The 27,527-nt window shown below is 39.8% G+C and overlaps 1 protein-coding gene across 1 annotated transcript in view; it reads right to left on the bottom strand.

Annotated features, from left to right (window-relative positions):
• Positions 1–1,652: 1,652 nt before the first annotated feature.
• cpeb4b (cytoplasmic polyadenylation element binding protein 4b) overlaps positions 1,653–27,527 on the bottom strand; it is a 33,872-nt gene continuing 7,997 nt past the window's right edge. Inside the window, exons 3-10 of the mRNA XM_044370053.1 lie at positions 21,218–21,308; positions 15,138–15,188; positions 9,622–9,792; positions 9,306–9,395; positions 8,734–8,852; positions 8,524–8,638; positions 7,229–7,410; positions 1,653–6,365 (exon numbers count right to left, since the gene is read on the bottom strand). Coding sequence (XP_044225988.1) covers positions 6,138–6,365; positions 7,229–7,410; positions 8,524–8,638; positions 8,734–8,852; positions 9,306–9,395; positions 9,622–9,792; positions 15,138–15,188; positions 21,218–21,308 — 1,047 coding nt within the window. The 3' untranslated portion in view covers positions 1,653–6,137. The remainder of the gene's footprint in view (positions 6,366–7,228; positions 7,411–8,523; positions 8,639–8,733; positions 8,853–9,305; positions 9,396–9,621; positions 9,793–15,137; positions 15,189–21,217; positions 21,309–27,527) is intronic.

The following is a 27,527-nucleotide window of genomic DNA, read 5'->3' as shown; positions in this document are numbered from 1 at the left end:
TTTCTTGATTAGAGTGATTGTAAAGATATCTTCTACTTCACAGGCTATGTCATAGTGTTTTTCAGACAATACATTTACTGGGTTTTCTATGGAAAAAGGCAAAATATCTCCCATTGCATTTCACAAAACACAAATGTACCAGAATCGATAATATAATCAATAGTACTCAATATTACGCAAAAAAAGTAATAGTAAAAGTAGATTTAGGGCTGAAGAGCAAATGATCCCCAATGGAAAATCTAATTTTTACTGACCCTCGCACCTTGTTTCACTGATCTAGAAGTGTTCCAACAGTGTGTCAGAGAGTGTCTGAATGTACTGTAGCTTAGAGGTTATGATGCTGACCATAAACTGTAAAGGCTCAAGTTTGACTCTGGCAGGGGATCACATTGTATCTCAATTATCTCCATTATTTCCTGTTAAATCTCCCCACTGTCATATAAAATGTAATAACTTACTTAAAATGCTCATAAAAAAGGGTGTGTCAGTACACTGTGACATCACTGTTACGCGTGGTTGCAACAGAAAACAGCCATCCACACTTATCAGTGATGTTGGGTGTGGTCAGAGGTGCAACAGACCTGACACTTTTTATAGTACCAGAGCAGCGTGAAACACTGCTTCTAACACCAAAACACATTGTGTGTATCCTCGAGGTCTAACAAACATGTTGAGCGCATTTCCTTAATGAAATCATTTGCAAAGCAGATTTTTCTTATATTTTAAATTGTGATTTGTTTACATTCATGTTTGCTCGCTAGCAGCCGGCCTTTGTTGGCACATTGCTTCATTCCTTAGTGTCTTTCCGCCACCAACTGCCAGTCAGCTGAACAGCGTAAAACTGATGGCAGGAATGTGTATCGTGTCATGCATGGGCACCTGTGCATCCTCTAACGGGACCAATACAAACAAAAAACAGTGCTCAATAGTTCTTGTAGTGGTCCACAGGGTACCTTTCGGGTCACTCTTAAAGGGGCAATATTATGCTTTTTGTGATTTTCTGTTATTTATACACTGTTATGATGTCAGACATCTACACTAAGCATTGTCAAAGTTCCAAAACTTGAGGTTAACATATGTAGAAATGCTCCCTGAAAGTGAAAAGCCCGGGCTTCAACCTGCCCTGAACGCTCGGTTTTCGACGTTTTTTTTCTACCTTGCCAACAAGCTGATGTCAGCAACGTAGAAAAATGCACATCCATTAAAGGCCGTCTGTTCCGTACCCTTTGTTGCTTAGGTTTTTGCATCAGAACAGAGGTGGCTCATCAGGAGGGGGGCCTTAAAGAGACAGGAGCTAAAACAGCTTGTTCCAGACAGTGGCTGAATAAATAAATAAGGAGTTTTTTTTAACTGTAAATCATGCAAAGATTTAAAAAAAAAAAAAGAGAAAATTATAAAAAAAATATAAAGCTGGAAATGTGCATATGCCCCCTTTAAAATATACACCAAAAGCCAGTTTGGTGCAGATGTTCTAATGGAAACCTGCTCTTATTGCTGACACCAGTGAACATGTGATGGCAATATTACAGCACATGACAGAGTCAAACTGAAGACAACAAAGAAAGCTGTGACAGATTATGGCAGTGGTCTAGTTAGTACGACCATCACATACCAGGTTTAAAATGTCAACAGAAATAAGCACACAAAGCACATATTTTCATCACAGTTAAGATTTATTTCATTCAACATTTCACATTACAAATATTTAAAAATTATGCATACTGTTATAAATAGTTGGCTGCAAACAATTAAATAACATTAGATTTTTCTTTTTCGTTTCACTAGCACTTCTACAGACCAACTCCTAGAAATATGGACATATCCGTATTACATAACTTAATTAGAAAGGAAAATACAAAAATAGGAACTTATAAAGTGAAATGACAATAAAAATTAAGGTGATATCTTAAGTAAAAAATGCTATTAATAAATACAACAACCTTCCCATACACAGTTAAAAACTATTGAAATCTTGCCATTAAGTAACATCATTGACAGACAAATATTTAAATATTTATTTTCCTTCAGAAAATGTGAACCATATATTGTGGAGCACAATATAGCAATTAGTAAAAACTAGACACTTTAACATATTAAAAGCTTCACCTCAAAAATATAACAAAAATCTGATCAAAATTATAAAAATCAATTATACATTCCAATTAAAAATATACCAATAAACAGCTAAATACATTGTTGACCTAATAATTACAATGCAATCAATCACAGTAGCTTAAAATAAACAAAAATAAGCAAATGAGCACAAAACCTTTAATGTTTTAAAAATAACTTCAATTATTTATATTAGTACAAATAGTTTGATTTCTTTTCTTTTTTACAAACACCAGCATGAAAAGGATTACAATAACAGTAGAAAATGACTGTGAAAAACATATTAACATCTTCTTTAATTAAATGTCTGCAATTAAAAATGGCATTAAAGAATTACATTGCAAAGAGTCTTTATCTGGAAAAAGGTTCAAAAGAAGTATTGCACATAACAACTTGAAGTTAACTTGCAACATTTACCACATTCAAGTCTTTAAGCTCCCCTTCCTCCAGATAGGTCTATATAAGATCACCTCGACAGACAGCGGGGATGAGTTCTCAAGTCTTTTAAACAGTGTTCTATAAGGATGCTCAAAGTCCTGCACTGCCAAAAATCGATTTAAAGTTAGTTTCTGTCTTGTTTCTCGTCTTATCTCTCTGTCATGTGCATCCTGCAGAGGTCTGCGAATGGGGAAGCGAGGAGATCAACACGTGGGGAAGGGAAAGGTTGGGGCTTGGGGCTGGGGGGTGAGGTGAGGTGAGAGTGGGTTTGGGGTGTCCTTAACAACTTAATAGTTGAGAAACATTTGGTGCACACCACAACAATTAATTTTAATAGCTAATTTATGTACTTGTCATTTTCTCTTTTTTTGTCATGCATGCTAAGGATTATAATAGGTGCTAGTTGGCAAGTTCAAGAATATATATATATATACTTTTTTTTTTTTCAAATATTAAAATATCTAAACACCAAACATCCATTCTTGTGATACGAGATTCAGCGTTAAGCGTGAGCCAAATTTTGCATTCTCCTTATAATAAGTTATACTCCATCTATGGAGAGGAAACCAAGACAGAAGTTACCATTTTCCAACTAGTATAGCCATGTTTAGAGACATTAACATCAATTTCAAATTACAACTGGTATATTTTTTTTTTCTCGCCATGCTGTTATTTGACCAGATTGACTGGAAACATCTAGTGTACGAAAAGGTTAGACCAAGAGAGCGATACACTTTGGTCTCTCCTCTGCAGATCTGAAGTCGCATCAACACAAGTGCGCACTTAGTTGTAAAGATTCCTCAGCACTGAAATGTATAAAAAGCATAATTGAAAATAATATATATTGAAATCACTCAACTTTTTTTTTCTTAAAATGAACATTTCCATATATGCAGATCTTTCAGTAACAAAAGTACAAAAGCTACCTTTCACAATGTGAAAAATTGAGGTATTGCAAAAAGGAGTTTCCCCATTTGTGAAAAATGTGCCTAAAATGACTGTTGGAAAAAGAAAAAATATTTAGAAAAGTAGTGCATAATAAATGTTTATATGTGCATGACAAAATAATTTAGCTAGAAAACACTGTACCAAAAATCAGCAGGCCATGTATAAAATAATCTTTTTTTTTCATCTCATTTAACAGCAAATTCTTCACAAAGTGTTTTAACTTCTAAAATGCTCACCCACCACACCCACAAAACTAATGTCCAGGGTGCAAAACTGGTGCAACGACACCACGCCGATATGAGGATACGTTTTTTTTTCACTAGTGTGTGTTGTGTAATCAAGTTTCTTTACTAACTCCCTGACATATTTAAATGCTCGGCTAGTAGGACTTAAGACGTCAAACAAATGTGAGGATTAGTTTTACTTTCGCCGCGTGAATGTCCACTTTATGTTAATTTTCCCAAACGCGCAGACCTATTTGAGATTTTTAAAGAAAAAAAAAAACAAAAAACTAGTGCCTATGAGCGGACACCTCCATTTTGAGCTATGGAGAGTGTGAGGCCTTGTGTGTGAGTGTGTGTGTATGTGTGTGTGTGTGTGTGTCTGTCTGTAAGCCCTGTTGTTTTTCCACTGGTGTTCTAATGGGTTTTGACTGCACTGTCAAATATATATATATGTATATATATAAATATATCATGTTCAAGGCCAATCTTTGGTTTGCTGGAGTCCATCAGGGCTTAACAGTTAAGCAAAACTGGGTAGAAGTGACAGATTTTTTTTTTAAAAGAAGAAAAACATCCTTGAAGAAATGAGAAAGAAAGAAAATAAGAATAAAAAACCTAAACAGGAAATGAGCTACAGTATGACCCACTACTGCACAGCCATCTTTGGTTCCCAAAAAAAGCCACTGGGTGAAACCTACTGGACCTGCAATCTTGTTATCAAGAGCAAACTGCATGTGGGTCACAAGTATGTAGTAGTAGAGCACACTGCAGAGACTATCTTCATTTATGCTTCAAAAACACTGGATGCTGAGTTGGATTAGCTTGGCAGGAGAAAGGATAGAGGGCAGATCCCCTCCATGACTCAAACGTGTGCTGACGATTCGGAAATCAGATAAACTTTAATTGCTTCTCTCACTAAAATGTAGCCGACTCTTGGATGCGAAGTAGAGCTTTTTCATTAAAGACTTGGGAGAATTGCACAAATGCATTTTTTTTTTTTTTAAACTAACAAAGACAGGCATTTCCCATTTTGGTGGTAGCCCCATAAAAAACTGCAATAAAAAGGTGATCACTTAACCAGCCTTTTCTCGAGGAGTTACCTTAACCTCAGTCCTGAAAGATCTGGATCCGAACCCCGCTGTGTGCAGCTGGGATCTCGATCCACGAATGAGGCCCTACTCTCAGTTAGCTGCTAGCTTAGCAGTAGAGGCCGCAGGCAGACATGAGGAGGGGGGGAGTGGGGGTTGGACTTGTCTCTTCAAACAGTAAGCCTGTCTCTCCTGTAGCCTCCCTACGCCATACATTCCCCTAATACACTCTGTACTGTACGATGCTCTGCTCCGTCCCTAGCACAACCCTGGGTTTGATTACAAAAATAAGGAGGTGATGAAGCAAGTGAGTACAAAACTGTGCCAGTCACATCACACTCTGCCAGTTGCATCACTTCCCTTTGATTATAGTTCTAAGGAAAGGAGAACACCAGCGGGTGTTGATGTTTTCTTTCTTGCTTTTTTTTTTTTTTCTTTAAACTGTATTCGGCACATTAGCAGCTGAGTTTGAGGTATTAGTTTTTGCATGTCAAAATGGAGATCAAAACCCAAATGTGTGTTGCTAAAATTTTGTCGCGATTTTCAAGTAACATCAAAATATTTGTATGGTCTCGGAAAATCATAAAAAGAGAGGATCAAACATTTTGATCTGGGAGGGAAAAAGAGTCCATTTCGTTCTGCAGTGGGCCCTCTCTGTTCTTCAAAGTTAATTACGATTCAGCTTTGGTTAACAACTAAGGGTCTCGTATACTGTTTATCTGCACTCTTTGAACTTGAAATAAGTGCACTCTTCTTTAGCAACACCTTTTTCAATTCACATATGCTCTGGAGCCTCTTGTATTAACCTCTCAGAAATAAATAGCCAATCATATCCTGTTTCAATAGCGTTTGCTCCGGAGACTCACAGAATATAAAGCAACAGCTCTGCTACAAAATAAGTCAATCAAATGTCAAATGAAGAGGATTTATCTCGGGGCCTCTTGTATCAAAATTAAAATCAAATACATTGTTAAGAAAAATATGTCAATTGAATAGCAGAGTACCATATCACACCTCAAACTTTCCTATATATGCATTTTTTTGAGAACTAATAAAAATATTTCAAAAATCAAAACGCATAAATAAAATTATGTTACACATCTTTTTTCCTTGCTGGACATATTTGGATACAATTCCAGTTTTTCTTTTCTATCTTCAAAATATAGATATATATTAACTTAAAAAAAAAAAATGAGAAAAAGGTTTGTTGAAATTAGAGCAAAAAGGAACCAGCAACAGAAAAGTGCATTTATTTGTACAATGATTTGCGACTCCTGCACTACCTGCCCTCCTGCTCCCCTGTTGCCTCTCCCTCTCTGTCGTCCGCTCAGTTCCAGCGGAAGGAGATGTGACGGGGCCGGTCGCCTCCCTCCTTCACTAGGGGTTTGTGAAACTCTCGTCCTGCGCGTGAGTGGATGGCCGCCCAGCAGTACTCGCAGTAGTACTGCAGACAGGTGACGTTGGCGCAGAAGAAGGGTGCAAACTTCCCGCCGCAGCGAGTTCCCTGGCACTCATCGCACAGCTGGTCATCCAGCACGTATGGCTTCACTTCCACCTGCAGTCAGAGGCGGGAATACAGTTAGATTTTTTAAAATATTATTTCCTTTATAAATCTTAATTCTACAGTGTCTACGAGATGTTTTCCAGCATATTTACAGGAAATGAACTAAAAGGAAATGAAAACATGGTTTGCTTAGAAAATTATCACAAAGGATTTTATGAGGTTGTTAGATAGCGCTACTGACTTCCTTGGGATGTTGAAATTAGTGGATTTCAAACTCCCTTTTCTCTTGAATTCTGCAATTCAAAACACCACTTACATGCTTTTTACAACTGCTCAGAGATGAGGGATTGTGCTATTAGCAAGAGAATGTCGCCAAGGCACCCTGTCTACTAAATTTGAACACCAATTATGCAAATGAGGGAGCAGCGTACAATTATTCCAGTTTTTTTTGCACTATGATGTTACTTCTTCACTCTTGGATGTCTGCTCAAGTTATCTTGTTCGCTTTTCTCTGCTGTGCAAATGTGAGTGATATCTGTGTAAATTACAGGCAACTGTAAGCTGCGTGATAGACCCACAGATATTACTGTAATTCTTTGGCTGCTGACAGCAGTGGGTAAGTCATTGATAGCCTCGGCTTATAAGTGTGCACACAGACACACACATCACACAACTGTACACTATGTGAATGACTGAGTGAAGTCATGACATGCAGTAAACAGGTGCATAGGCCTTTCTCCTGACATGTCACGGTTTTCCTTCCTAAACAAAACTATTCCTCCTCTCTTTTGTACAAATGGTGCAAAGGCGAGGAGAGTTTGAGAGAAACTGAAACAGGAAGTGAGGTGAAAGAAGACAAATGAAGACAGAAGGGGAGACTGAAAAACCCTGAGTTCTGTTTTCTTAGCACTCACCCGTTTATCGATTTCTCCATGCTGCAGCTGTACAAAGCGAGCACTGATAGCAGCAATGTAGCTCTGCTGATTAGAGAAGGCGACCCGCCCCGCTCCTTTGGGGTATTTCAGCTCAGGGTCTGTGTCGATGCCAGCGTAGCAAACCCCGCCGTACAGGCGGTCCATGATCATGGCCAGCTCAACTGCAGACAGAGAAAAAAAAAGACAGAAATAGCTCAATAAAATATTCACAAAAAAGACATGAACGCAATAATAAACTAGCAAAACCCATCAATAATGTGCACACACACACACACACACACACACGCGCAGGCTTAATACATAAACTCATGCCCATGTAGCCAGTGTACACAAACACACCACACACTAAGTTGATGAGGGTTGTTGATCTGAGAGCTTCAGCCATCAGCACAGATGGATTAAAGGTCAGCAGAGTTTGATGGGGGCAAATATGAGAGCAGTGCACCATGAACAGCTGCAGTAAAGTTTATTTTCAGTCTTTATTGTGTTCTTTCTTCAGAAATGACCAAATATGCAAATTGGGAGGAGACGACCCAGCACATTTATAGTGCAGCTTTACTTGTTAAAACATAAATGGCGTTGTCTAATATGCAGATTTTTTTTACATGTAAATTTAGACCCAAATATCAGACAGTGTGATAAAACACTGAATGCACTTGCAGGGCCTTATGACCTTGGTCATTACCACAGCTACAGAAGTCTAAAGCACAGCTACCAGCAGTGCAGAAAACACGAACACACAGTACACAAAACACCGCTATCAGGATAAAAAGGAATTTAATATTCTACACGGCACAGTGTGCCTCAGAGAGTACTTCCTGATAGGGCTGGTGTAGGTCAAAGCCGATTTCAGCAGCACAGTGCCTCTTTTTAGCTCTAGCCTCTAGCTGGTTTAATGTTTATTATGAATACATAATCGGGAAGAAATGGAGCAAGGGAAGTGAACACTGGCTACTAGGTGTTGCTTATTTGTGATTTATAAACACAAGTATAAAATGAAGGGATGTACTGAAAACAGAAGAAACATTCACCTGTATTTCATTTTGTTTACCCTTTTACATACATGTACAACTACTGAGAACATCTTAAAGGCCTTTTAAAAATGGCAGAAAATACAGGACAGAGATGATAGCGAACACGTGATACAACCCGCATGCACAGTATACACTGTATACTTCAATTGTACGTGTTGTCATTACAAACACTCAGTTGCTGTCAATTCTCCTGGTGGAAAGAGTCTTGTGTAAAAAGACAAACAGGAAAATGAAGGATACCTGCACGGAGAGGACGAGGGACACCTCCTACGAAGATGGTTTTCCTCGGGTCCAGAGGCTGAGATCCGTCCATCACAAAATCGCTGTCGTTCAGATTCCACGGGCGGATCTGGACCTGTCACACACAGATTCATACACACGTAAACACAAATTCAGCTGCTTGTGAAGTCATGATGTGAGCAGATGGTTGTGTTTGTGCTTCCAACTGACCGGCTTGTCTTTGATGGTGGGGCTGGACACGCAGAGGTATAGCTTCCCATCCTCCTCGATGCAGGCATCGATCAAAGCCTGCACTGAGCTCTCATCCTGGAACAGCAGGAAGGCGTACCCTGCACGAAATACAGCGGGGTTATTCATGGTGCTGTGGACACTAAGTATTGACGAAGAATCATGTTGGAATCAAGCATGCCGATTACTGTGACTGTGTGTCTGATCATGACATTCTGCATTCACAGCAGGAGGCCATAAGGTTTTACAAACACAGAGAAACACGCAAACAGTCTAGACATGCTTACAAAACGCTTCAGATAATATCCTGAAGGCACATGTGTCGATGTAGATGCACACATGTTGATAGTGGCAGTACACAGATACGATGCTTACAAACAGCGCTGTGCCAAAGAATCCTAAATCCTGTCTTTTTCTCTCACCGGAGACAAAGACACCAAATTAACGACTGAAACCCATCTTTTTTTTAGTGATGAATTCGAACAGGAATTGGTTAAAACAGTAAACAATTAACTAGCACAATACGAAGAGACTGCAATGAGGATTTAACATACCTTTGGGGGGGAAATAAGATTTACTCTCAGCTTTGTGAGGCCAGTCCACAAACAGGTGTCCAAAACGCCGGAAACTGGCTGTTATCTCATCTGAAATCAAGCAAACAAAATGCAAGTTGACTGGCAAGTCCACAGGTTTTTAAAAGAAAACACTTAAGGAGATTTACAGGAAATGCCCCATCTCAGATTTCACCGTTAAGTATCCTTCAATGTACAGTAAGACCTTCTAAGTATAGATCATTGCTGAAAATACATCCCGCCCTGTCTGAGATAGCCCAGAAATGTAATCCTTTTGATCTTAATGTAACTACTGTACCTTCATCTATATCTGGGGGCAGCCCTCCCACAAAGACCTTGCGTGAGTAGCGTTCAACGCGCTCTCCATTCTGGTGCGGAAAGCAGTGTGGAGATCCCAGGCCTGCGAGGCCCTGATCACCACGCTCGTCATCAGGGAAACCGTCCTCCATGGGGAAGAGAGAGGAATGGCCTGAGAGGAAAGAAGAAGAGGAGAGCAGGAAAGGATTATTTCCTGAGGAGAGAACTAGGAGTTGAGAACTAGCATTTTTTTTTTTTTCTTCACTTTTCACTGTGTCGAGTCATCCAGCTGTTGCTGGGTGAAAGGGAAAGAAGCAGAGTATTCATTTCAGATTTTCCTTGATCTGACATGTTTTAGGCATGTTAGTAGCATGTAATACACAGTACCACTGACGCATTAGATCATATTTAATCCATTTCCTTGAGCACTGTGTGGCTTTAATACCCACTGGTGAGACTGAAATGTTGCACCAGGTATTTCAAGACCCCTTCAACATCTGCTAATGTGTTCAAAAGCTTAAGACTATCAAGAAAACACTGCTCTCTGAAGGGGAATAAACACAAAGAGGACTGAAGAGGAACATACAGCACACAAAGGTTAGTAAGAGATAAAAACATCTAGTTTCATGTTAAACTAAAAATCAATCATAAATCATTTATAGCTCATTAAATAAAATAAGGAGAAAAAGATACAGACATATTAAGAAAGTCAAGTGGTAATGAGACATATCCAAAACTGAAATGGACTGAACAGGAAGGGGGGGAGGGAGTAAGACATGTACAGAATGTCATGTTATGCGTCACTCTGAGCAACTATACCGTCTATGGATGACTCCACAGCACACAAACACACACAGTTGTCCTCTCAGTGCACAATTTAAATAGTGAACTGTGCGTGTTTGTGCAAGTGTGTTTGTGTGTGTGTGTGTGTGTGTGTGTGTGTAGAGGTTAAGCCCTCCCTGGCCTATTCCTGCTCCTATACAACCTGCCCTGAGCTGCTTTATAAAGATTTATGCGAGGGAGTTAGCCTCAGCTTACAGTATGTGCTGTGTGCATTTGTGTGTGCGTGTGTGCGTGACTGGCCATGTGCCTGGCCATGTGTCTGTGCTTCCGTTGCAGCGTGTGTGTGTGTGTGTGTGTGTGTGTGTGTGTAAATCACATAGTACCACTTTGTGTGTCTCTCAGCCTCATTAACTTGCAGCTAAATGTGACACTAGCAACTTGTATTGTCTGACTTAATAATCCTGCAAAATGTGCGTGAAAATGAGAAAAAGCAAAGTCAAGCATAGCTTCACGAGCTCATAACAAGGCTCGACACTTACAGGGTCATGCAGACAAACATGTCACTTCACTGTACAAACACAAAGCGCAAGGTCATTCAAAACTTAAGAGCATTCATTTAACAACAAACCAAACGCCCCATAACCAATAAAATCATAACAGCACGGCTTAACGTCACAAAATACGTCAAAATATTGAGACCTAGAGAGTTGAATGTATTCTGAAAAAGTGACACGATTATATTTTACCTCGTCTCCTGCTATAATTCCTGGCTGCATGTGGAATAAGGACAAATCAAAGAAGAGGATGATTATAAAAGATGCATAATACACTGTACCAATAAAAGTGCCAGGTGGTTCATGACAATGGAAGGATGTTCCATTGCCCGCCTGCCTGCCCTCCTTCTCATTAATCAGCCATGAATCATAATCAGCCCGTGGAACTGTCACCATAACACTTTAATCAACACTAGAGTAGAGAATAAAGTACCAGTTTGTTTTTTCATAGTAAAAAAAAGTCTATATTTTGAAGGGATGTGGTAAAAGGCATGAGTGAGGGAAGGTAATGACTTCTAGCTTGATCATTATGTCAACACAATCATTTTATCTCACTGTATTTCAAAAAAGGATGGGGATGTTTGGCACATTTCAGGGTGGACACTTGTCACCTGATTATTCACACAACACTTCAAAATTCAAAGAGATAAAAAGACACAGAGGACAGATCAGTAAAACACTAACAATTCAAATTATATTATAAGAATTTCAACAGCAATAAAAGCGTAACGGAAGTAAATATAAGATTTGGAATGACAACATTAGAGAGAAAAGAGATAAAATAGAAAAGGTATTGTAGTACATGTATGTTTTAAGAAACGATTCAAAAACACAGTAATCTTCACCTTAACCCAGAAAATAAGAATAGCCTACTGAGGCAAGCTAACAATGACAGAAAAGAGGCTTTTGTGCCTTTTCTACTTCAACTGCTCTGAAAATGAGTAAGCAGTCTGCAGTAGTTACAAGCTTCACAGTATGTAAAGGATAATTGTAAAAGCTTTTACATAGTCCTGCAAATATGTTTCCAATGACGTTATTTAAATGCCTCATTTCCAGCACAAAAATACTCATTCAGTATTAAAAGCCTTGATGTAGTTGCTGATAAAAAAAAGGCATTAGGGGGATGAAATAAAAACCTGTTTAATCCTCTCTGTATCACAGAAATGTTATATTGTTCTAATTTTCACAATGTTCCTTTATAAATTAAACATGACTGGAAATGCTTCAAATTTGCTGATCAAAATTGAGGCTTTAAGTCAAATGGGACTCCCAAGTTATTCAAGACAGGTTTAATGTGCTGAATTTGAGAGACAAGGTCACATTTGTGGGCCCCTGCAGAGGAAATACAAAAAGAAGTGAGGCATGCGCAGACACATGCTCAAGGCCCATCACAAGGGCAATAGCTTCAGAGGAATTTAATTGCCAGAAATTGTTAGACAGTTTCATAACACTGGCTAAACAGTTGTGAAACCAGTTTGCTAAACTCGACTGAAAAGTACAACTGTGTATTAATGCACATGGCAGTCAAGAGTGATGTCCCACTCTCTAATTATGACCCAGAATCATATAAAAGGAGAACAAGTGGTCCAAGGACTGAACCTTGAGTCACCCCACAGATAATCAAGGACAATTTTAGTCAAATGAACCACAATGATTCTCTGAACAGAATCAAATGCTTCATTAAGGTCAAGTAGAACTGACATCAGCATTAAAACCGAACAAGATATGACCCTAACGATAGCAGCCTCACTGACGGAAACAAGACTGAAATTTATCCAGTATGTCACTATGAACCAAGCTTTCACGGTGCTTTTGTTAGATTCTGTTGCTGATACCAGTGCAGAGGAAGCTCTAGTGCGGCTAACTTCAACAATAAACCAAATGAAACTGCCCAAAGTAATAACAGAGCAGCTAACATAAAGTGTTTCTGGAACTTTCTATTTGAGTGTGGCCAGCAATGTCACAACATGTGATTTGCTGCACTCATGGTAAAAGTTTGGCTCTACAACAGTCATGCTTTAGACTGTCAAACACAATGCATCTGTGACAGCAAGCTGTTACCGTTGCGACCGCCATTGTTTCCAGTGCAAACACGACAGCAGCCCTGCGCCAGGAAGGCACAGAGGATGACTACCACCCTCACGTGCGTGTGTGTGTGTGTGCGCACAGTTATCTGCCTCTGTCACCCTACTTGACGATTGTTCAACTTTTCCAGGTAGCCGCTGTGTGACCATGGCAACCGCAAGGGGCACTTCGAGGAAAACAATAGTGTTAGTTGCTGATCTTTCCGTTACATCACTTAAAAGTAAAAAGGAGTTGGTGTTTTTTTTTTCTTACTCATGCAGCAGAAATCCAACTCCCATTTCTACCCCTAAAATTGATCTAGTAAAAAGGTCCATCAGTCCACAATGCAGTTCACTGTGATACGTGTACACAGGAAGGTGCTCCTTTTCCTCATTCTATTTAATATTCTCCCTAGAAAATAATGTTTCTTTGCACAGAACTGAAGTGAAATGAATTAAAATGTGGATACTGGAGAAATTGCAGCATTGATCCATCTAAAACTGTAAGAACATAGAGAGGATGAAGAAGTGGCCAGAACACACAAGCAATAATCCGCAGCTCCCTCAGTGGACTTTCCAACCCAGATGGACATTAACTCTGGGAGAAGGTCAAAGAGAGCTAGATAGAGATAGAGATAGAGAGAGAGAGAGAGAGAGAGAGAGAGACAGGAAAGCAGATTGAAAGAGAGCAGAGGGTTGCTATAAAAAGATGTGTGTGTATGTGTGTGTGTGTGTGAGAGAGAGAGAGAGAAAAATAGATTGAAAGAGATGGAGAAACAAGCTGATAAAAAGCTGTGTGGGGGTGAGAGAAAATGAGAGTGAGCGTGAGAGAGACAGACATCAGGAGAATGAGGAATGCAATCTGTGTATGTTTATGAGAGAGAGAGAAAGGGGGAGAGAGAGAGAGAGAGAGAGAGAGAGAGAGAGAGAGAGAGAGAGAGAGAGAGAGAGAGAGAGAGAGAGAAGAGAGAGAGAGAGAGAGAGAGAAAAGAGAGCTGGTGTGCAACCTCTGAATCCTGCCTATCCGCTGGCACCATCTGTCTCAGAGCTTGATGACAGCTCCTGACCATGTGATCCGCCCATGTGACCCTGTGATCTCGTGAAGAAACTACTGGCCTCTCCTGTTTTACATCCTGGCCCAAGACCAGAGAGCAAAAGCTACAACAACACAATTACACAATGATAAAGGGAGAGTGTGTGCAAGGGCAAGAGAGAGGTAGCTGAATATTAAACCGAAGCATGTCAAAAGGATTGGCATGGTTATTTATATACAGTTTAAAGGTATTCTTTTCTTCTGTGTATTAGGGCCATATATATATAAGGAGGCAAGGGTCAAAGAATGTGCTTTGAGAAATTAAAGGTGCCATCTTCATGTTTCTGAAACACAGGCATGAAGGAATATATTTAAAAGTCAAACAAAATTTTAAAAAAGGACAAAAGAGCCTCACATTTTGTATCAAACATACAGTAAAACCCTAAAGAGAAATGATTTACAGGAAAAGAAGGTTTTCTTAGAAAGAGCTAAACTGAAACACATATAGCTAGTCCCGTTTCTCTTGTTTTGATCCTTCAATCCACCCCCCCACCCCCCATCCTCTCACTTATTTCTTGGCATCAAAACCCACTCCTTCCCCTCTTTATCCATTTATTTATTTAAAGGGAAACTGTATCAACGGTCAAATGAAAGGAAAGGACCCGACAGAAGTTACAAACAAAGAGAAAGGTCATCCACAACAACTCTCATTAGTTAAAACTACTTTTAAGAGGGTGAATAGGGTGTTGGAGATTTGATTTTATTTGGACATTTATAAAGCAGAGGGGCACAGAGGAGACACACTACATTTTTGGTTGGATGGAAAGCAAGGGCACACGAGGCTCCAACATTATCGGACACAAACACTCAAGGTTATCTTACACCATTCCAACTATCTTCACCCGCTTTACAGCTTGACATTCAATCAGAAGATGTTTTAAATGATCGTTGAAGATTTAAATTGACTTTTAAAGCTTTGACTTTTTTTCAGCCTTTTAAATCTTGCACACAATCTTTTCAGCTCCTGTTGTTCACCCCTAATTTTTTATGTTAGCAGGCCATTGAAAACCTGAGTCATACGTACCATTGAGGGGCAGCGGGTTGTCCCCTCCTGGATGGGGGAACCCCAGGCGACCTACACACGGAGACACAGAATAGAAATATTTAACATTGTTGGGCCTACATATTACTAAATGTGACAGATGGCGAAATAATGAGTGTTAACGTCATTGAAATAAATCAAGAGGTTTTGACGTTACTCCAGCGCCGCCCGCCTCTCTGCGAATGGAATAATGGAAGCTGAGTAACCTCATTATTCTAAACAAAAACATCTATATTTCATTAAGAATGAAGAAGGAAGATGCAAATACATCAGGAGTTTCTCTTTTGATGACTGTATAGCCTCCAGATAATATTCCCCTAAATGGATTTTTGTATTAATGTGAAGGTCAGTGTTTTAGGCCCGATTTGAGATTTAACAGCAAAATGTCTGTGATCAAATGCAAATCATAAAATGGCAACAACACAAATCATAGACAAACAATCTGAGAGGCAAGATAGCACCACTATCAGTGAATCAGCTCCAAATTTGGCAAAATGATGTTCTTCATTACTGCTACATGAGCACAGATTTACTTTGCTGATGGCTGCTATTTGAATAAATCTGCACATAAGGTTTCGTTTGGAAATAGCTGGCTTATACAGCAGCACTTATTAAACATTGGGTGTTTCAGAGACTTCATTAAGAATGATAATACAGTAGGCTTCGGCTATGGCAGCTATGAGCACACTGAGTGTTGCTTCCACCTCAGACTCATTAGAGACTACATCTGTGGGACAACAACCATCTCTCTCCCTCTCATCGACCTCCATTTCCCTATCTGTGCCTCCCTCTCTCTGAGCCTCATATCATACATTTTACATTGAGCTACTTGCCAGGCCCATCTCGCACGCAAATACGCACACGCACACACACACCCGCACCCGCACCGACACAAATACATGTTATGATGCCAAACAAGCTTCAAAGTTATGCAAGGCCCGCTTGCTGCGGAGGGATAATGAGATGAAAGAGCTGAAAGAGTACAGCCATTGTTGTATGGGCACGGACCGCCCTATGATTGGTGCATTCTGATGCCTCGGTCACATGGAAATGGGCTGGCCCCTCCCCCACACCTCGCCTATTGAGCCCCACAGTAGATGTGGTGCATGAAATAGAACTAGGACTCACAGACCACAGAAACCAGGGCGGACCACCCGTAGCTTCAAGCGCTGCATCAAAACTATAGAAAGTCGAGCACGTTCATCACAGTCTGAACATAATGGGCATCGAAATACAAAGTTCTCTCTGTCAGAGTTTAATCAAAATGAAATCAGAGGTGCCAAACGACACCTGCTAACAGAGACAAGTTTCTGCAGAATTTAGTTCTCTCTCTGTAATTCAGCTTCATAATATATGTGCTGACAGGTGCACGGCCCCCCAAAAAAAAAAGTCCGTCTGAGCACAACCCGTCATATTGGATTTTAAGCGTCGTTAACAGCGTTTGAGGAGCATGTATGCACGCACGGAAGTACACCACATCCCTGTATACCCACGCAGAGTGGTGTGTGCCCGCTATATGAACCTTGTTTGTATGCTGCCGGCTGTGTACATGTACAGTACAGGAACAGCTGAAGCGCATGCACAAGCACATACAACATAGTGGCGTGTGTGTGTGTGTGTTTGTGAGTGTGTGTGTGTGTGGTGGCTGAACAGAGAGATCCTTTCTGTCAGTCAAGACAATGCTGGAAGAGATTCAAAGCCACTTCTACTGTAGACATTTTGTCTCGCCTGCCTCCCTTTGCTTCATCGCTCTCACTTTGTTCAATACGTTCCGTTGGAAAGGAGAAATTTGTGCTCATGCTAATGTGTCTCTAAACGCGCTTGTGTATGCATGCTGTCCGTGTTTATTACTTTTATGTGTGCATGCATGTAGTGTGCGACAGAAAGCAGGAGACAGCAAGAGACAGTTGGCCTGGAGAAGAGTCAGTGTTTAAAGCAAATGTGCTGTAACTATGTTTTTCTTTTTACTTTGCTGTGAGGGGAAAAGAGAGAGACTCACTTAATTTACTGCTACACTGAGCACAGCATTGTACAAGTCTGGACTGTAATTATGAAAACAAGGAACAAATAGTATAATATTTTTGTAGCAGGCCAAGGGCTACGAGACAAAAAAAGGATAAGGATATGAGATGGGATATGGGGTGATGCATCATGTGAAAGCACTAAAAAAAATGGGGTGGTGTAAAAGGACAAATCAGAGGACGAGGATAGCTGAAGAAAGATGGAGGTCAAGAGAGTAAAGATAAACATGTTGTGATACAATATAATCGACTGAATGAATTGATAAACACTGCCAGACAAGTCTATCTTTACTCCACAAAGATAAACAGAGCTGTAACTCAAATGGACTTCACATTTAACTATTACAGGAAGTTGGGGGCTAAAATAACTTCTGCTAAACTATATGTAATTTCATCATAATTTCATAAACCTACATGGTTTGACTCGTAAAGAAGCAGAAGTTTGTGGTTTTCAATTTAGAACAAAATTCATTTTGTCTTCTGGTGCCAAGCTCTTGGATCTAACAGTCGCAGGAATCTGTGCCAGCATAGCTGGAGCTAAGATACCAAAACGTGGCTAATGAGGTAACCTTCCAGTCTTCCTCTCCTAATACTGAGGGAAGATTTACTGAGGTTTGACAGCAGAACATTAGATCACAGCTGGATGTGGCTGAGCCTAGTGGGTGTTAGGCTGAAATAAATATGAGGTGATAGTGAAGTGTCTGGAGCTCGGAGTTTTCACTCATCTTGTTATTCTGGGTAGGGAAACTGGTAGGTGTTTTACATGGCTGTCTTAGAACATAACAATGTATACATTCAATATAATAATTGAGCCTTGTGGTTGTTAAACCACTAAGAATTAGACCTTATTAATCAAGCCCCCGTGCCCCACCCAAATCCTTTAAACTCCACTAAAACCTTGAGAAATCCAAGGTGTTTTCTTTCAAAAACTGATCATTACCAGAACCACTCCTAAATGCAACTCCCTCTCAACCAGTAACCAGTACTGGCCACAGTATGTCGTGTCAGCTGAGCCCTCTGTATCTATAATTACTGTCACACCCTCTAAAACAATAAATAAAACTAGCTATTGTTACCATAAACCGATGTTGCCTAACAACATTCAACCAATAACTGACATTGGCTAGACGTTATTAATCAATAACCAAAGTCAGTTAAAATCTTGGCCAATTTGCAATTCTCTTTTTCAACAAATTACAAGTGTCAGCTCCCACTTTCTGTCCTCTCTGTTTTTATTAAACAAGGACCATGTACAATAAACATTAATCTCAAAATGAGGAGAGATGATTTATGCCAGATTTAGCTATTAGCTAATTTCCATCTGCGATCCCTGTGCAGTTACACACCAAAAACACTAAAAACATACATGAAACATCATTACATAGTCTCTATCACACTAACACACAACTACAAGCACACACAGGGCTGGGTATCAATTTGGATTTCCCAAACTGATTCAATTCTAATTCACAACGTCCTGATTCGATATCCCTTCGGTTAGAGATATTTCAGTTACAGTGCAACTCTATAGACTCTTCAGTCAGTCAGTACTGAGTGATATGTACTTTCTTTAGTGCAGTGTATTAACAACTTTAGATTGGCAGCCAGTGTAAATAGGGTGGCTACAAACACACCTACTGTAATGTAAACATCACTAATACCTCAGGAAAACATGCACTTTGCTGTGATTGTCTCACAAAGCTTTTAAGCAACAGGCTTGGCGGTGCCTTCAGGGGAGCAGCTCCTGCCACGTTCAACAAGATCTCGCACAACGAAATCTTGTGCGCAACAAGATCTCGTGGCCAGATCTCGTTGAACGTGGCAGAAGCTGCTCCACTGAAAGCACCGCCGAGCATAAAGGCAGATGTCTGGATTCATTTCGGATTTAAAATCCACAGGAAAAAAGACATATATTAAAAGATTGATCTTGGATTTTATGAATCGATAGTGGATTTGAATCGGAAAATCAATTTTTTAAAGCCAAACCTAAGCACACATCAAAACACACAAACACACAAAAACACACACACAAACACACACACACATATATTATATATATATGTATATATGTATATGTATGTATGTATGTATATATAACTCCCAGGCCTCTGGTAGAGGACCCGAGCTTGAAGAAGACACACCACCACCCCCCATGGGAGGGGGGTGAGAGGGAGATTTTTTTTTTTATATATATATAAGTACATTCATCCAGTACAACTATAAAATTACAATTCAAAATCATCTATCCATATTGTGTTACAAATGTGCCAGACTCCTTTTTTTTTTAAGGGAAATGATAAAATTGCCATCATCTGTCAAAATGGGAGGCTCTGCAGCTGTGATTATTGGAGAGTACCAATGGCCCGCAACTTCAGTTCAGTGGGAGTCCAAAACAGAGTCCTTCCATCTCTCTCACAAATCCCCTCTTAAACACAAAGCCTAAGCCTCCGTCAGCCCTGTATTCCCTCTGCGCCTCCTTCTTAAAATGCATGAGAAAAAGAGGTCATACTCACTGCACCATAGTCAGGCACAAAATGAATTTTGAGATAACTTTTTTGTCTAGAAATTCAGAGTAGGAAGCAGAGAGAAGGAAGAGACAGACAGAGGTGTGACGTACCGATCTAGTTTTTTTTTCTTGGGTATCTACTGATACCAGGTCCGATCCGGCACTTAAATTTACCTAAATCTTGCTTAAATATGTATCTGAGTGTTAGTTTAAGTAGTCAGGCTCATATGTTTGTACTGACTCACATTATCAATTTCCTCCTTCTTTTTGGCTCGTTGGTAGGTATTAGCTCAGAGGCCAAAGTGTAATAAGGCTGCTGTGTACCAGCATTGGTGGGGGTGGTTGTTTAGCTACTCGTCTTTTTCTGAGAACTGTTAAGCCGCGTACACCTCCAGCCTTGTTTCCTTTTTGAACCAACCACAAACAAAAAAAACTTCAACAAGAACCTCATTGATGAAAGCTGGTCAGGCTGGCTGCTTGTGGGGGAGCCCTGACCATTGGTTTAGTTCAAAACTATTAAGTTTATATGCTTAAATGATACGTATGATATAAAGGACAATTTAACTGAGAGAATGTGAATCCTGAAATTGACATGACGTGATCAGTTAAGTAGTTTTACTAGAGAAGATGTATCACTCTGTTGGAATTACAAAAAGTATTTTCCCTCATAAACCAAATACAGACAAAGGTTTACAGGGAGGACTTTAACCAGACAACAGACAAGTTGTCAGGACCTGTCACCTAGTTACTCACAGAATTAACATTAAATGGCAACAGCTGAACACTATCAGGCTGACTTGGAAAGAATCGGCATTTAATCAGGTTTGTTTTTAGCCACTACTGATCTATTACGTATGCCGGGATCCTTAGAATCAGTTTAGGACATCTCCAATAGTGATCATAACACCAAAAGAAGACACACAAGGTCTTCATATCTGATCTGTGAAGGAAATGAAACTTCTATGCTAAGAACTGAGGTGTTAAATTGTGAATAAGGCTGAATGTGTGAGCGGTTATCAGCTCTAACTTCCAGTGTAACGCTCCTACTGATCGCTTTGTCTTTACCACATATGTTTGATGTTGATGTATGTTACAGTTGGGTTAATTTACTACTGTTAGTTTCTTTATAGTATATATGTTGCCATAACAACACTCTGCAATCTGTTATAAATGTTTGAGATGATTTTAAAGGGCTTAATCATTATTTTGGACCATTCTATTTGTATTTTGAAACCAATTTTAAACTAAGTAGTATTAATAAGCATGTCATCATTATGTTGGGTAATATGTCATATCTTTCAGTATGCAAGATGTGACTATATGTGTGATGCTTAGTGTCCTCTTCCTTGCTCAACCTATTTACTTCCTATCCGAAACTACGTAATGTGTACAGATTTTCAGTGAATGAAAATGTCAATAGCATGTCATGATATTAGCTGCTATGCGCCACATCTCTTGATACAGTGTAAAATGAAAGCTGTAGTATTGCTAGTTATCTGCTTAGTGTTTGCTTGACAGACAGCTGTCATCTTCACCTTTCAGAGTGTCCTGCTCAGCCCTCATGATGTCGATCAGGGAGCTCTCCAGAGTGTTCATGTTGAAGCTGTCAAATGACCTGGTACGTTCCTAAAGAGAGGAGAGAAAGAAGAAAAAAAAAAAATGTTCAAAATTTGTAGCGATCAACAGTCTTAACATTGACTCATTCAGCCCATGCTAAACATAGTCTTAACACTCACAACCAAGTGTTTTAATTTCACTCTTAAACGCAGCTTGAGCTTATTTCAAAGATGGAGAAATTTACTCAGCTTAATTTGTGTCAATATTCATCTCGTTCTAGCTTCCTTTGATAAACGTAACAACAGGGTATTTGTGAGGATTTAAATTCACTATGGGCTCTTCATTAACTCTGACATTCTGGCATTGGCCTAAACAGCAGGAGTGGCAAAGAAAACAGATTAAGACTGAGCCCTAGTTTCACATAAGGGTCTCAAGTGAATTGCGATATACTTCTGCAAGCTGAAGTAAAAACTGAGGTAAAACCAAGTTCAACTATCTTCATGAAAAAAAAAAAGATTTAACTTCATGGCCTGTATTTGTTGTTCTGTTTGAATTTTCAACTTTGCCTTGCTAACAAACAATACCTCAGAGACATCTTTATGGCACAGAGGTGTGAACCATTCGACTTTTATCTCTATCAGCGAGAGAGTCCTTGTGTTGATTTTTTTTCTTTGCTGATTAAATCTAATTTCTGTTGCCTGCATTTAATTGCTTTGTCTTATTGTTTAGTGAGATGTCCTCATAAGATCACGTTTTTCTTACACAGCTTATGTAAATATTTTATTTCCGCAGTTAACTAACTAACTAACTTAGCTAAAAATTCACTGATTCAGTAAGGTAGTATAATAGAAGACAACAGTAAAACAAGCAGGAGTAGAGCCAATTCCTGAGCAGCAGCTTTGTCACCTACAACAAGAGCATCCTTGGCATACCAACCATACTGGAAATGTTTGTACGCGCACACAAACACATGTAAATACACACACACCCAAACAATGTGTGCACAAACATACATACACACACTCCCAGTGCCACGCTGATAAGGCTTCTGTCTCGACTCCACCTCGACCAAACAAAATATGCGGTGTCCAACAACCACAAGTTCAACCGGTGAACTCTTTCTTTCTGTCCAAAATCACCACGATCCATGTAGTCCAATTCTGCTGAATGCTAAAGTATAACATTTTCTACTTTTTCTTGTTTACATTTACAATCGGTGCTAAATGTCTGATGTCCCCAAAAGATCACGTGTTTGAGTGTTTCATTCCTTCCTCTGTCCCTTCCCCATTTTTCCAGTCATTCTTCGATGCATTAAAAGCAGAAATACCTTTAAAAAGTTTTCTATTCCTCATTCATGCGTCAGAGATGTCACGCTGCGCAGACCCAATAAGCTGACTAAAATGTTTAGTCATGATTATTTTTTCTGACCTGTCTGGTCACGACTGAAACAAACTTTTTTCTACATCTGTTATCTCTTATATCAACCTCCTCCATCATATCTCTTATATCAGCCTTATAATGCCAGAGTAAAAATATTCAACACAGGGATAGGGAGGAGAGCCCAGCACTGGTCTGGCCATTTAAGTTTGGAAGACATCTACTTAAGTGTTGATTGAGCCTGACAAGATGCTTGACAGACCAAACAGGGAATGATGAGTTTTTAGATGATGACGTGACTCACAGACTCTTGAGACTACAAACAACAAGGTTTTAAAGATAACAGAGAGATAGATAATAAGCTTCAATCTGCAACAACATGGCCTATTTTTTTTTTCCTCATTCAGAAACTTAATTGGGTGAATAGTTTAAGAAATGTGACGTTTTTCGAGTAAGTAGGTAAGTAGTAAACGCCATGGTCAGCCAAGCAAGAGGTGTGTTCATCAGCCGTCATCTATTAATTGTACAGCCTACTTGAAATCACACCTGTCTCAAGCAAACTGAAAATAAAAAAGGGACAACTGTGGGCCGGCATTGTCAGGTTAAAAATAACACATTAACCCTAAACAAGAAGCCTGACAATGCACAAAAGTTTGTTAATTGAAGTAGCTAAGCTGAAAGACATCAAAATAAAATCTAAAATCACAGTAATACATCATTAAACATAAAGCGTTATGTAAAATTCACCTCTCCTGAGGAGTTTGAAAGACGTCTCGACGTCAGCACTGCGTGATCAGCTCTGACCTCGGCCTGACTGATAACAGACGAGTCTTGCACAACAAAAATTGCCCAACGTGTCTGTCAACCTGCAAGTAACCTATCTGCACAGTCACTTTTTCCACCACTTTTTCTTCCTAACAAATACATGTATGCCTAACCTCTCTAGTATGTACTCATCCATCCAGCAACCGGGTCACACCCTCGCTACAAACTGCAGGCCAACGTCTAAGGGGGGGGGGGGGGGGCAGTCTGAGAGCAACAGCACCTTGGGAAGAAAAGCTCATAGGGTACTATGTTACACCATGAACTCCACAGGGGTCAGATGTTAAAGGGTTCAGAAAAACAGACCTGCGTCAGTGAACCACATGACCGAGGGTCAGACAGGCAGGGAACTTTTTCCCCTTTTTTTAAATCTACCGTCTGCAGTGATTCCCAAAATTCAATAACTACTTTTACCATCTCATCAGCCAAAGAGCGTGGTCGGATGTCTGGCAAACACTGACTGGTGAAAGAGCCAAACTCCCCCAGCTGTAGCCAAAATTTCACCAGCATTCGGACTGGTGCAGACCGACTAAAAGGAACATACTGAAACAGGGATGACATGGTAGAAGAACACACCCAGTGCACACTCTCTCCCTCAAAACAAATATCAACACAGGGATATAGGCCAGACTACGTCTACTATTTTCTCATATCCGCCTCAGTACCTTATGTGGATTTAGGCTATTGCTTCGGGTCAAATACACCAAACATTCAAAGACAGGAGAGGCAGAAACAAGTGAGGGACTGGTTACTGTGGGAAGTATACATTACTAGTGGGTATATGCGAGCATGGGTAAGCACACAAACACATTACCCAACAAATAAATACAAATCGATGGAAGCAAGGTGCAGTATTTCTTGGATCTGCTGCATTGCTAGAATTTATAGTATTTCTATAGTATATTAATGTGAGAACTAAGTAGAAGTGTAAACAGAAGCACACCCCATGTTTGTGCTTTCATTTGGTGTCATTATTCTTTATGTACTATCTCCTTGGCACAGTTGAAGTATTGCAGGGTAATCCTATTATATTGTTTTAGGAGAGTAGGAATTCATTTTGTGGCTGAGATGGACTCAGTATGGCGGACATGAGGTCCGGCTGGTGCTCTGCAGTTGCTAAGCATTAGCCTAGAGAGGTGCAGCCGGTGATTAATCATCAGATTTGTGCATCCTTCTCACTCTCGCCCTCTCTCTCTCTCTCTCTCTCTCTCAACAACTGGCCAGCTGACCAGCAAAGTACTCATCCCTGACAGATTGCAGGATTGTGCACAAACATACACACACACACACAGTCATGGTCACTCATCATATCCAGAATCACACACGCACAGATTAGTTGCAAGCAAGACACATGATTTACAGAGCTGTCTGCATTATACTGTATGTCTCTATGAAAGCTTGCCCAGCATGCAACCCAAGGCTATGGGTATAAACATAAAAGGCCATGGCAGTAAATATTGTATTATTTGCAAGCATGAAAATAAAGCCCTGTGAACCTGGGCAGAAAAAAATAATAAGCAAAATGGATCTAAAAGGCGATACACACCCTGACTCTCAATAAAAAAGCCTGCATGATGGATTGATTTGCATTATGCAGCATGATGAAGTGCTTCTACCAAACCTTGTCATCATTTTTAAATGCTCGACCCCAAACCAACAAATATGTACTGAACTGATCTAACCATACCAGGATTACACAGGTAGTAAATGTATTATCAATTTTCAAAATAATTACTTTTTTTTTAAAAGTCAGAATATTGTATGCTCAGTTGCCTCAGAGACTGCACAAAAATCTGAAGATGAAATTATTTGTAATTAAGGTTGTAGAAGACATGGAACTCTGAACTGGGCAAATTAGTTTCAGTAACCCTGGCCTTTAGGTCCATTTTAATGTTGTTTTCTCACCAAATATTCTAGTCAACCTAAAATACATACAATTAGTCTTTATAAAGCTGTTTCTTTCTCCTGAGGAGTAAGAAAAAAAAATATGATCATACAAGCAGAAAATGCTGAAAATTACTTTTTAGTGAGCTGTTTACCTGAAGTCAGTATATGGAAGATGCTAATTTGCCAACTAATACAACCAGCACTCTGAAGAATACTAGAGCTGCAACAATTAGTTGATTGATCAGCAACTACTTTGATAATCAATTCATCATTTAGGTTTTTTCAAGAAAAAATGCTGAATTTGCTGATTGCCTTTGTTTTAAACTGAATATCTTTGGATTTTCAACCTCTGGTCGGACAAAACAAGACATTTAAGAATACTACATGCTAATATGAGTGGAATGCATAAAGTGTGGTGAATTCACTTGTCATCAGTCATTTTTACGCATACATGCAGGCCGTGTCACCTGACAGAAATAGTAGTCAAGATACTTTAGCCGGAACGTGCCGATCCGGGGTGAGATTGTGATTAAACAGCTGCTTTTCTGAAGAGTCATTGCAATGTGCAGACTTACATAGCAACCAATGGGTGCTGAGGTTTTGACTTGCATCAGCAAGCATCCCTCACCTAAACCAGAGTATTTCTAGTAACGAGAACGCATCTGACATGGACAATTTATTGTTGTGTGCTGCATGTGTGAAAAGGCAACTCCGGAAAATGTCCGGACCTGATTCTCCGAAACATTGTCTAGAGTTCAGGCCCGAACGCACTTAAAGCGTATGACACACGCATTTTGAAGTACACCTATTGTTTTAAATGGCTGAACACACACTAAAAGCATTACGAGGCGCGTCGAACTGCCTTGACGCCTCTACTCTGACCTTGTTTCAATTTTGGAGCGTCAAATGAGGACTCAGAGCCGAAAGCTGTTTTTTCTGCAGCCGAAAAAGAGAGAGATAGCACAAGCGAGCTGAGAGCAATAGCAAGCGAGAGAGAGAGACAGCGCGGTGATGGTCGAGCGAGGACAGGGAGCGGTGAATGAGAAAAATAAAACCTTATTTTCTGATTGTTTCATGGTGGTTACGTTCTAAAGCACAACTAAATGACCATCAAACCCTCAACAGATTATTTACTGTGTAAACAGACGCTCTTAGTTTCATTTTCCTGCTCTGCATTTCTCCTATTCATTCATTCATTCCATCCAACTAATGCAGCAGTACAAAGAACAACAGGACGAATCTGTGTTTGTTCTGTGGTTTTGGCATTTTAAATCTGATGCCTGCAGTGCGCCATAGGAGCATCAAATGACATGTGTCAAATGAGGCGCATCAATTATCACTTTCAATGCGTTTGGGCCTTTCGAATCAGATCACCTGTGAGGTAAGTTTCCAATGAAATGCAGCTTCTTTTCTATGTATTAATATGAGTATATGTATACTACTTTTGTTAATTGTAGGGCTGTAGTCTGCTGGTCGACTGGTCGATTAGTTGGTCGATATGCTCTCGTCCGACTCAATTCTCATTGGTCGAATAATCTCCGTGTTATTTTCATAAGGAGAGAAGTGCTACATCAATAGCTTTCCAGGATAAATCCATTATTTCCTGCGGGGGGGCCCCCGATTTCAGTCGACCAACATTTTCTTTGGTTGACTACAGCCCTAGTTAATCGGGGTTTCACTTTCTCAAGCATAAAAGACATTTTGTTTATTGAATGGTCCGAAATAACAGGAAAATGCATAGATTACTGTCAAATAAGGTAACACAGACTCATTGCCTTAACTGTACGCAGACCGATCATGCTTACCGTCGTGTATAGTCAACCCCCAAAGGCCCATTCTGAGCCAGGAAAAACCCTGCCTGCTTGTTTCACATGCCATTAGTCATCATCAACAGCTGTCAGACATCAACGATACATTATATATGGCATTTGTACAGCACTACCAAAACATTCACTAAACAATTATATTTGGCAATTGTACAACCCTTCCTAAACATTCACCAAACGAAACCTTTAAAGCTGCTTTTGATAAACTGTAAAACAAAAAAAAGAACAAACAAAATAGACGGACAGCTTGCCACGTACTGTAGGGAACACCCTCTCGAATGCAAACAGGTTTTTAATGTTAAGCGCCAATGTCAAGCAGATAGGACAACCTCAAAACAGATTATGATGACATGTAGAGAAGTAAAGAATGATTAAA

The sequence above is a fragment of the Thunnus albacares genome, chromosome 13 (genome assembly GCF_914725855.1).
Source record: "Thunnus albacares chromosome 13, fThuAlb1.1, whole genome shotgun sequence".
Classification (NCBI taxonomy): domain Eukaryota; kingdom Metazoa; phylum Chordata; class Actinopteri; order Scombriformes; family Scombridae; genus Thunnus; species Thunnus albacares.
Note: the sequence above shows the minus strand (reverse complement) of the source record. Positions and strands in the feature narration are given on the sequence as shown.